Below are 12,243 nucleotides of genomic sequence, written 5' to 3'. Positions count from 1 at the left end.
ATATAATCTCTGTACAAGAATAATAGATAAAGTGTTCAAACTTTGTTGTCTAGAACTAAATACCTCTGTAACAAACTGCCCTGCTTTTCAAACGTCCTGACAGAGTCCATCAATGTTAGAAGTTTCTCCAGGTAGAGAAAACTGGTTTGACTAATAGTGCCTATTATTAGCAATTTACCTGTTCATCTGGAAAAAAATCTCTGAACATAGACTTGATGTTTTTTAGAAACAGTTCAGTGATTATTTGTAGTCATTCTAAATCTTCAGTGTTACAGCAAATGTCAGGACAATTACACTGTTCCAGGGTTTAAACAATTTCTTTTGTACAGTCTGCTACTGTGTGTCTTTCACATATGACTGGAAAGAAACACAGGTACAAAGTAATTTGCCACAATCTTGCCTGTGACTCAGACTAACCATTGTGTATCTAGTTACTCTTATGACACTGGTTGCATTGGTGATTAGAGAAATGGAGTTCTACGAATTATCTTTTCATGTCAGGAATTGCACTGCCAGTAATGCTTCAAAATTTTTCCTTCAAAGCCTAGAAATAAAAATACTTGTCATTGCAAAGATCTCTTACTTAAAGTACTACAGAGACTTAATTTTCATTTTTCTCTCCTGTGTCTCTGGGACTTAGGTATTTCCACAGGTGGACGGGTAAACCCTCGAGAAGGAATTGTGCTTCACTCTACAAAACTCATTCAGGAGTGGAGTTCTGTGGATCTCAGAACTCCAATATCCGATGTTCTGCACCTGCCAGTCTGGGTGGACAATGATGGAAACTGTGCTGCACTAGCAGAGAGGAAATTTGGTCATGGAAAAGGCATAGAAAATTTTGTAACACTTATTACTGGTACAGGTAGGTATATTATAGTTCAATGAAACCCAAAGTCAAAATAGCAGCACCATCACTCAGGCTCAGCTGATCTTAAAGCATAAACATCCCCACTGTGCTTGGAAAACTCTAATATATTAGGTTCCTTTTGACACTACATTTCTTTGTTTCTTTTAGGGTACTTTTTAATTTATTCAGGCAAATTAAACCTTTTACATAATGTAAGTTTCTCAATAAAAGAAATGCTACAGCTATGCAGGCAAACCACTTTTTCAGAATAAGAAAAATCTGACCAACTTTAGCTGGAATAATTTTGCTTTTTCTCAGCTTTATAGCTTAAAGCATTTATCTCATCCAGATGCAGAAGTACTAGTCAGATCAGGATATGCATCTAGAAGATAAGCAACTGAATATAAGAGATGATGCTTACTATGTCTCAAATACAAAAGTAGGGTACCTTCTCTTATCTTTTTAAGTATATAGACCTTTAGAATAGTGGCAATAATAACTAGCTGATAAGTCTTTACTTAGAGTTTGGGAAGGAACAGCAGAGATTTGGAGATTTAAAATTCTGGTTCTTCAACACACACATTTAGCTGTCTAAATATAGCATTAAAACATCTCCTCTGAAATGCAAAATTTTAAAGCCATTTAAAAGGTTAGTTTCATACATGAAGAGCATGACTCACAAGCTTAGAAGATCTGTCGTAGTTTAGAACCATCCATAGGCTTTTTAAGGAAAGAGAAGCATTATATACCATTTTGATACATAAATGAATAGGAGGAAGCTATGAGCTTGCTTATTAGGTGTGTTGAACAGAGAAGAGTTCTTCAGTGATTTTTGGTTTCCAGTATAGAAGACCACTGATGTGTGTAGTTTATCTTGTCTGTATTAGAATAAGCAAACGTCTGTGTCCTGCAAAATCAGGACCTTTAAAACCTGTTTGGCTTTGTTGAGTGGTTTCTTTTAATCATAGAAGTTTTTATATCTTTGCAGGAATTGGAGGTGGAATTGTTCATCAACATGAATTGATTCATGGCAGTTCTTTCTGTGCTGCTGAGCTCGGGCATATTGTTGTATCTTTAGATGGACCAGAGTGCCTGTGTGGCAGCCAAGGATGTATAGAAGCATATGCCTCTGGAATAGCATTACAGAGGGAAGCTAAGAAACTGCATGATGGTATCTATGTACTTCAGTTTTGAAAACATGCTTACTAAATTACAGTATAGGAAGAAATTTACAAAGATGATACTAAGAAAAATAGACCTGCCATCTTTTTTCTAGGAGGAGGTGAAAATAGGTGTACAGGAACCAGACAGGATTCCTGTGTATGGCCAACCCAGGAGCCGCCAGAACCTGTGTAGTACAATGCTTTTTCAGTGACGGCAATACATTCAGCAAGCTACACGTGGAACAACTAGTCTCAGAATTTAGTCTCTTCTCAGAGTTTAGTCTCTTCTTTCTAAGTGTCCTGTCAGGTAATCTGAGGCATTCAGTGAGGTTTGGTTTCACAGTGATTATCTTTCAGCAGTAGATTGTCTTAGATAGGTTTGAGAACATTTTACGTTTCTACAATAAAGCTGTAGCTTTTGGAGCTGACTAGTGAATTACCATACTACAACTGAGTTTGGTGCCTCACTTCTACAAGTAGTTTCATGAATAATATAGATATAACTACTCTGCCTAAACTCAAGGTTGGACAGATTGCTCAGGACAGGGCAAAGAGGAATCCCATGACGTTCGAGGACAAGTGCAGAGTCCTGCACCTTGGAAGGAACAGCCCCATGCACCAGTACAGGCTGAGGGTTGACCTGCTGGAGAGCAGTTCTGCAAAGAGGGACCTGGAGATTCTGGTGGACAGCGAATTAAACATGAGCCAGCAATGTGCCCTTGTGGCCAAGAAAGCCAACGGCATCCTGGGGTGTATTAAGAAGAGTATGTCCAGCAGGTCAATAGTGTTTCTCCTTCACCCTCTACTCTGACCTGGTGAGGCCTTGTCTGGAATCCTGTGTCCAGTTTGGGCTCCCCAGCTCAAAAGGGACAGGGAACTTCTGGAGAGAGTCCAGTGCATGGCCACCAAGATGATCAGGGGACTGGAACATTTTTTGTAAATGAGGTGAGGCTGTGGGACCTGGGGCTGTTAAGCCTAGAGAAGATAATACTGAGGAGGGACTTCATGAACACTTAAAGTGCTTAAAAAGTGTATGTCAAGAGGATGAGGTAGCACTTTTTTCTGTTGTTTCTAGTGACAAGGACTAGGGGTAATGGAAAGAAGCTGGAACATAAAAGGCATAAGGAAGAACTTCTTTACTGTAAGGGTGAGGGAGCCCTGGCACAGGCTGCCCAGGGAGTGTGTGGAGTCTCCTCTGGAGGTTTTCAAAACCCGCTTGGACGTGTTCCTGTGTGACCTGATCTAGTTGGACCTGCTTTGGTATGGGGGTTGGACTAGATGATATGTAGAGATCCTTCCAACCTCTGCCATTCTATGATTCTATGATTCAGGCTTTAGTATGCAAGTGGAAGAAATGTAAAGATCTTAACTGCCTGTCACCCTTCATTTCTTGACTTACGCATCACCTTATCTTTCTTTTGGCTTTCTCTCTCCATCAGAGGATCTTCTTTTAGTAGAAGGAATGTCAGTGAAGAAAGAGGAGGTTGTTAGCGCTGCACATCTCATTCAGGCAGCCAAACTTGGGAACACAAAAGCAGACAGCATTCTCAGAACAGGTGAGAACACACGCCAAAGTCTGGAACCCTCCCATGATTGTATTTTTGGGAGATACAGAAATGGTAATGCACTTTTACACTACAAACACAACTCTACATGTTGAGGTCCTCTCTATAAGAAAATTAGTAATGGTGATGAAGTGAAAAATATAAACATTGGTGGAAATGTGTGCGGAAGCATGTCTTAAGTGCCTGATATAATAAATAAGAATATTAAAATCTTTTGCAAAAATCAGTATAAAATAAGTGATGTCTCAACATTCTCATACTGGAAAGTCTGGGAATATTTCATTGTAGGCACGTGAATGGTTAATCTGAGCAAGCAAAGGCAACTTACATATTACTTTACGTGGGATATTTTACTTTTTACTAGCTTTAAACAGTCTTCTTATACATAGCTGACAGCAATAGCATGGTAGAGTAATGCTTTCCTATTTTCTCTTAGCTTACAACTGTGGTAATGCATTACTTTGCCTTTTTCACATTGTCTGATAACAAAGTCAAAACCATGTGCCATATGGAACAGAACACTTTCCTGTCAGTGTCAGTTACTGCTAACAGACCTGTTTCTACTACTGATGCCTGGACTGCTTTGAGTATTCTGTTTAATTTCTTTTGATTTTATCTTTTCAGCTGGGACTGCATTAGGCCTTGGAGTTGTGAACATTCTGCACACCATGAACCCCTCTCTTGTGATCCTTTCTGGAGTTTTAGCTAGCCACTATGTTAATGCTGTTAAAGATGTGATAAATCGACAGGCTCTAACCTCTGTTAAAACTGTGGATGTTGTGGTCTCAAATTTAGCAGATCCTGCCCTTCTTGGAGCTGCTAGCCTGGTACTAGATTATACTACACGTAGAATATACTAGGTACCTGGAAGAATTACAGAAAAGGACTATTCAGATTCCTAGTGGATGGAGGGAATACTTGGCCCCCAGTTTTTCTTTAACGGTGGCTACTGAATCAGATGGTTTTTTAGTAGTTAGTGACTACTTTAGCATTTCCTATCATGTATTATTTTCTTGTATTTTTCCTAAATTTCACCTGATTAAGGTGCAATTCTGTTTTTAATCACCTCTATTGGTAAGCCCATATGTTGCTTTAAATGTAGCTGAGTTATTTGTAAGCATGGTGAGGAATATATGTGTGGTGTGTGAAGTTATAGCTTATACTTGGGAATCTATATCTCATTTCCCATGTAAGTGAAATGAGAAGTCTACTATGTGACCAGCTTTTCACTTTCCAGGCTTCCACTCACACAGTAAATATGATACAATCATCAATAGCAGGTAGTAATTTGAAGGGGTGGAAATGAGGCAGCAGATCTAAAAGGCTGCATCTAATAGTTGTGGTTCATGAATGACCTGGTGGAGATGGTTATTTATAACATCTTTAGAGGGCAATGTCCCACTTTAGCAGCTTTGTATATAAAGGAAAAATTAGTGAGCTTATAGCCTACACAGCAGTCCAAACAAACTGAAAATCTATGAGCATCTTTCTGTTCTGGCTATGGTCAACAGTAAATTACTTGAGGATTTCTCAAGAGACTTAAGTCTACTACTTTGTAGAGCAAATAAGCAGAGGTAAGACATGTTTATTCTTTGGTAGCCAGTTAGCTGAAATTCATAAAGACTCTACCATTCAAGGACACTCTCCCACTGCAGTGACACAGTGTATCTCCTCAGCAGTTCTGGTCCTGCATTCACCATCAGTTTGCAGGATGGAAAGTCAAATCTGAGCCTAATCTTCTTGAAGACATTCAGAAGCCTGTGAACAAAGAATGTCAAATACCAATGAAGGCTTGCCTAGGTAAACCATGGTCTTTTTTTAAGTAGTCCTTCTTGATATGTAGCTTTTTAGCACACTTTCAGGATACTGTAGTAGTAACTATTTGAGACATGGCAAAACTGAAAAGAAGGCCCATCTAAGTGGTCAGCTATCCCAGAAAGAGAATACCTGTGGAGGAACTGTCACAAGACCGTCCTCTGTCCTGCATTTAATGGCATATTTTGACATCTAATTTGTCCACTTACAATATACTCAAGAGCCCAGTAATGTACTAGTATAGAGGAATAAATGGGGCTATTTCCATACTCAGATTTCTTTTTCAGGTGAAATAAAACAACCTTCTGCAACCACTATCTGTACAATAATCAAGGACTGAATACCTGTTAGTATAGTGAACCGCTCTACTTGCTAATTCTGGGATATAATCTCTAAAAGTTGCCTTCATTTCAATCCTGTTTTTGACAAGGAGTTCTTACTGAAAGATCACATCTTCGTAGCAAACTTTAGAAACACCACCACATCTTCTTGTTGTCTTCAGGAGCACTTGTGCAGCCTCTGTACCATTTTTTTTTCTCAGAATTAGCAAATACTGGCTCTTAATGATTTGCAAAGTCACAGTGCTCTTTATGTCACCAGGGGCTTTTAGTTCCTTTTCCTATGTGTCTTAGTTTAGTTTGCTTGGTGATTCCCACTAACTTCAATACCAGAGTGGTAGCATAAGTAGGTCAAAAAGAAATCGGCTTTGCTCTGTGATGACAGTAGTTCAGGTCAGGAGTAACACCACTGAGGTTCTGAGAGCAAAATGCCCTGTCATTTGATCTTTCCATCCTCTAACATGGCAAAGAATGCCTGACTAAAGGCTTTTGCTTTCCAGATCTCCTGAAGCTCTGTATTTTTGGTATCTAGACTTCAGGTATGTTTTTCCCTAGCTGCTGAAGGAGGGTGTTGGCATACAGAAAACATGAAAGACAGAAAAGATTTTAAAAACTTGAACACCTTTAACAAACACCTTGTCTTGTTAAGCAAATCATTCTTCAGATGCTTTTGAAAAAGTTTTTTTCTGTCAACTGGACAAGAACCTGCTGCATATGTGCAAATAGTGCAGAAGTTTGTGGATGTATAAAATATAAAAATTGTATACATTTCATAAAGTATTAAAAAGTGTAGCATAATAGTGATTTTATTTGTTTGTTTCTCCTTCCTCCCCTGTTCAGAAACTACCTTTGCACTTCAGGGATATTATTTTGGACCAGATGTTTTATGGACATTGCTTTCACTTGTATCCAGTCCTAGGGGGAGCAAACATCAGATGTTCACACATTTGCAGTACTGTGGTAGCTGGTTACTTGATGCTGGCCTTAAGCCCTTTAGAGCAGCCCATAGCATGAAAATCATGACCTCCAGTGAGGGCAAAACAGCCTTTATATTCACTATTGTGAGGGAAGAAGGCGAGCAAAAGCACAAGAAAACTGCTGAAATCTCTTCAGCTAATACCAGCATTGCAGAGCCTGACGAAGCAGTGAATTCTTATTACCTGCACTGGCAGCATAGCAGTGCCTCTGGTAAGTACATGCAGTACCCCAACTCCTGAAGCCTTAGCCTTACCAAGAATGATGCTGTTCAGCTCCCTAAGCTGAAGTGCATATGCCACTCAAGGACTTGGGCAGGAAGAGATTTCTTTCTCTCATGGACATGCATGAGCAAGCACCAACAGTAAGCAGCAGGGTGCTAGAAGGTTGAAAAATAACTTGAAACTGTTCTTAGTGCTGTAGCTTGTAATTCATGTAACCAATCTAAGAACTCTACCAGTCCCTGATACTGCATTGCCCCTCATCCTTGCATCTGGTGGAAAAAGACTCCATTGTCCACAACACCTCTTCCTAAGCATAGAAATGCAACCACCCAGGCTCCATGGAAGCCATGGGGAGGCCAGTTGAGAGTTGCTAGCTCTCTTGTTATAGATCTTTGCTGATGCTTTGCAAGCCACATAGCTAATCAGTACAGCATCAAGGTTTGGAATTTATTTTCAGTCTCCTGAGCAGCATGTTTAGTTATTTTGAGTGTTTGATGTGCCCTCCAGACACCCAGAATGAATAAGTGCATCAGTCTTCTGGTGGTGTTGAAGCACCATCCTTCCTCCATTTAAATGTATCAAAACTGTGATAAGCTTTGCCATATTACCAGTGGAGGTAATGTCAAGTTTGATTGCAAAAACACACCACAGACAATAACATGGAGTTTATACTCAGATTCCGTCTGCATCAGTGAAATTAGATTGCTCTGTCCTTCTGAAATGCTGTAGAGAATGCAGAGACATTAGTAAGGGCAAAACACTTAGACTGTACATCCTTGGGACCACTGCAGATGATTCTCAATTATGTGCCTTTGTGATCAGCGTTTAAAAAGGAGGAATTGGAACACAGGAGTGGAGGCAGTAGGAGGAGTGGGATGACAGAGAAGCGACCATGCAGACCTCAAGGTCAGTGAGGGGGAGAAGAGGAAGTGTGCAGAGCCCCTGGTGAGACACCAGCTGTTCCCCTGCAACCCACAGAGGGTAACGATGGAGCTGAAGTCTGCCAGCAGCTTATGGTGGACCCCACAAGAGGGGGTGGTGTAGAGGGGGTCGCTGTGCCCAGAAGGGCCACAACTCTGTGGGAAGGTGGCATTGGAGCAGAATGTGCCTGGAGTTCTGCTGTGGAGGAGACCCATGGGGAGCAGTCTGTGAGGAGCTGCAGCCCAAGTGAAGGACTCACACCAGAGGGGTTTGTGAAAGATTGTACCCTGTGGGAGAGGGTACACATCCACATTGCAGCAGGGGAAGAATGTGAAGAGGCCTCCTACTCGGAGGAGGAAGGAGAGGCAGAGACCATCAGTGAGATACTGACCAAAATTGTCCTTCCCTAGCCCCTTTAGGCAGGTAAGGTAGCAAAATCAAGAGCAAGTAGCTGAGCCAGGATGAAAGCAGTAGAGGGGGAAGGTAGTCTTACAAGGACAGGTTGTATTTTTCTCATCATTCTACTCCAGTTTGTTTTCTGTTCTGGTTTCAGTTGGTGATAAATTTTATTTTCTTCTCCAAGTGGAGTAGTCTTGTCGGTTTTGACTGGGACCAAAATAGGTGAGTGAGCCCTCCCTGTCTTTGCTTCAATCAGTGAGGCCCTTGGTTATCTTTTTGTCTTCCCCCCTCCTGAGGATGTAAGCAAATGGCTGCTTGTGCTTTCTTAGTGGCTGGGCTTAAACCACAACAGTTGGTTTATCTGTCAAGCTCACACAAACCAAGATAAAAATATACTCCAATGTGTTGCCCAAACCCCTCACTGCTTGTACACTGCTTGATATAAGATACAAATTGATAACTGATATAAAATCAAAGATGGCTGCTTTTTCAGATTAAGCAAGGCAATGAGAAGATAAGTAATACATCTGGTTCTTTCTACTGCTGTCATAATTCATACAAATCTGAGTTGTAACCTTAACAAATCACAAATTACCCTTAGGCTGTTAAAGGAAGCTTTGCATGCATGAAAGCACGTTTAATGTGTAAAACCACTCCCCACACCACTTTTGGCTTGCTAGACCACCATTGTTTTAACTCTGTATCTGCAGGTGTTCTGGATACTGAGTCTTCCAGCTTTTTTTGCTTGAAGCACATTAGACAGAAATTTATTTGCATTTATAAGTGCTAAATTTGTGCTTAAACAGAACATGGATGAAGATTTAAGGTATTTCAAATTTTGAAGAAATATCCTGATTTTTTTTCCAAAGATTCCTGTATTTATAATTTCCATTTTGCAACCCTGTGGTAAGTATGGATACAGCACTTTTTAAAAAGCTAGTAAGATTTTACTTCATCCATAACTTCATGCATTGAGACAGGTAAAATATCTGGATATGGTAAGCAGCTGTGACCAGTAAACTGACACATGTAGCAAAACTCTAGCCAACAGCATTGCAATGCTGTAATAACATGTAATTGTCATTGTATTACTGATGCAAGATCTAAGGATGGACTCTCCTGTGGAACACTGTTCAGTAACCTTTCTCAGACTAGAATACACCAAACACTCAAATGAGCCATCCCCTTTAAAGACCACAAAGGCTTTGTAATATCTGAGGATCCTGCAGATCTGGTGCAGCCCCAGATGCATTGTTACCTAGTGCCACAGTGTGCTGCTGCAGAGGGACAAACTTGCCCACAAGACACTTATTACTGAGGAATTCTCTTTTGGCAGATAGCAGAGACTCACCTTTTCCATTCTAAAATACAAGCCACTAAACTGTACAGTTCCCTTTTTACCAGCTGCTCAGGAGAAAAAAAAAAAAAAAAATATCAGCAAGACACAGGCGAGCCATAGCATGTTGGTTTATGGCTACTTAAAACTATTACCCCACAAGCTTCAGGTTAGAGGATGAAGGTACAAGCTCTGTAATTTTCAGGGTCCTTGCTTTATGAACCTATGACCTCTCCACAGTCCTTGCTCTCTACCAATGCTCATTATTATTTCCAACTGGTTGGTGCTGATCACAGTTTAGGAAATGCAAGATCTATACCAGGATGTGTTCAGCAGAAGTCTCCAACTTCCCTGTCAGTCCTGCACAAGATCTTTACGCACATGTACTTGGGATTTTGTCTGAAGGATGAGAAGTATCTGTTTCTTTTTTCCAGATTCCACTGACTCACTCAGTTTTCTGCATTAGCTATGTGGTGCAGAGATATACAGCAACAGTGAGACATTAAGGACAGTAACCCAAGGAATGAATACACTTGACTAGGCCAGAGGCACCACAGAACTGTCGCAGGAAGTCACAAAATGAAGTAACAGATGCTGACCTCTGAAGAAACTCTGTATTAGAACCACAGATAAGCCCAAGTAAAGCTGAGTATTCTTTTGCTCAGTATCACAAAGTCTAAGTATCTAAAATAGTTCTTCACAGAATGAGTACAGTACTGATGAGGCCACATCTGGAGTGCTGTGTCCAGTTCTGGACTCTAGTACAGCAGACAGGGATACTGCAGGGAGTCAATCGATGATTAAAACAAACACCTTTCCTATGAGGAAAGGCTGAGAGAGCTGGGACTGCTCAGCCTGCAGAAGGCTCAGAAGGAATCTTAAATACTTGAAGGGAGGGTGCAAAGACAACAGCGCCAGACTCTTTTAAGTGGTGCCATGACAGGACAGAGGCAGTGGGCACAAACTGAAACACAGGAGGCTCCTGCTGAACACCAGAAAACACTTTTTCACTGTGAGGGTGATGGCACACTGTCACAGGTTGCCTGGAGAGGTATTGGAGTTTACTTCTCCTTGAGAGTCTGTTAAATGCTGACTGAACACCCAGCTCTAGGTGACCCTGTGAGTGTAGGGGGGTTAGACAAGATGACCTCCAGAGGTCCCTTACAATTTCTGCCTTTCTGTGATTCAGTGGCAGCACAAATACAGGAGGAAGGGGGGGAAGACAGCAAGTTAGCATGCTTCAATGTAAAATTAAGGAGAAGAGAGATTTTAAAAAAAGTCTCAGCACAAGAGCTAGAGGAAGTAACAAAAACCCACGAAGCTTTTTAAGTGTTCCAGCTAGATGGTACACACAAAAAAACCTTGCCGAGACATTGTTGGCCCCTGCAAATCCAGCTTGTAAAACACTGCTTTAACTACCACAACATTGCTTTGGCCTTGAATTTCAATGTCTTTGCCTTTTTCTTGGATTGCAGCTGAAAACCATACCCTAAGCACAAAACATGTCCCATGAGATAGGATAATGCAGTGATTAATCAGTTCAATAACTCAGTGTGCCGGAACCCCTGTAACTTGCTATCTCTCAAATTCCAATAAACTCAAATTAACATTTGTGGTGGTTTAGCCCAATGTCCACCCAGTCAAAAAAATCACTCCCCCTCCTAAAATGAATAGGAGAGAGATATAACAAATGGCTTGGGAGTTGAGATAAGGATGGAGAAATCACTTGGCAATTAGCATCACAGGCAAAACAGACTCAGGGAGAAAAAGGTTTGATTTATTAAAGAAACAATAAGAGCAGGGAGATGAGAAATAAAACTGTCTTAAAAACACCTTCCCCCACCCCTCCTCTTCCTAATACTCCCTTTCCTCCACCCCCAGTGGTGCGGGGGATGGGGGTTCTGGTCAGTTCGTTACAGACAGACTTTGCCACTGCTGCTTCTCAGGGGGAGGCCTCATCACACTTCCCCCTGGGACACTGTGGGGTCCCTCCCACGGGAGACACTGCTTCACGAACTCCTCCAGCATGGGTCCTTCTCACGGGCTGCAGCTCCTCACACAGTGCCCCAGTGTGGGTCATCCACCAGGAGAACAGTCCTTCAGGGACAGACTGCTCCAGCCTGGGTCCCTCCCGGGATCATGAGCCCTGAGAGCAAACCTGCTCCAGTGTGGGCACCTCCCGCACAGACTCCCAGGTCCTGCCAGGGACTTGCTCCAGGATGAACTTACTACGGAGTCACAGCCTCCTTCAGGCATCCACCCGCTCCGACATGGGCTCCTCCACATGGGCTGCGAGTGGATCTCTGCTTCCCAGTGGTCCTCCGTGGACTGCAGGAGGACAAGCCGCTTCACCATGGTCCTCACCACATATCACAGGGGAGCCTTTTCAGTGCCTAAGCACTCTCCTCCCCCTCCTTCTCCACTGACCTTGGTGTCTGCAGAGATGTTTTCACATTCTCCCTCCCTGTTGCTGGCTGCTGCAGTGTAGCAACTGCGCAACAGCTGCTTCTCCTTCTCAAATATGTTATTCACAGAGGTGTTACCTCCATCACTAACTGTCCAGGCCAGGGTCAAGCGCAGGGTCCAGCTTAAAATTGACTGGCCCTAACCCTGTGAGCTACAGGGGAAGCTTCGACAACTCTTTTTGTTTAAAGAAGCCA

At 41.9% G+C, this 12,243-nt stretch overlaps 1 protein-coding gene across 6 annotated transcripts in view; it reads left to right on the top strand.

Moving 5' to 3' along the window:
• Positions 1-6,532, top strand: part of GNE (glucosamine (UDP-N-acetyl)-2-epimerase/N-acetylmannosamine kinase) — a 40,579-nt gene extending 34,047 nt beyond the window's left edge. For all 6 annotated transcript variants that reach the window (XM_062018504.1, XM_062018507.1, XM_062018509.1 and 3 more), the window contains 4 exons: positions 641-862; positions 1,836-2,018; positions 3,450-3,566; positions 4,200-6,532. In XM_062018504.1, the coding sequence (XP_061874488.1) occupies positions 641-862; positions 1,836-2,018; positions 3,450-3,566; positions 4,200-4,435 (758 nt within the window). In that variant the 3' untranslated portion in view covers positions 4,436-6,532. The remainder of the gene's footprint in view (positions 1-640; positions 863-1,835; positions 2,019-3,449; positions 3,567-4,199) is intronic.
• The last annotated feature ends 5,711 nt before the right edge of the window (positions 6,533-12,243 follow it).

The sequence above is a fragment of the Colius striatus genome, chromosome Z, assembly GCF_028858725.1.
Source record: "Colius striatus isolate bColStr4 chromosome Z, bColStr4.1.hap1, whole genome shotgun sequence".
NCBI lineage: Eukaryota > Metazoa > Chordata > Aves > Coliiformes > Coliidae > Colius > Colius striatus.
The sequence above is the reverse complement of the archived record's forward strand: the minus strand, read 5'-3'. Positions and strand labels throughout refer to the sequence as shown.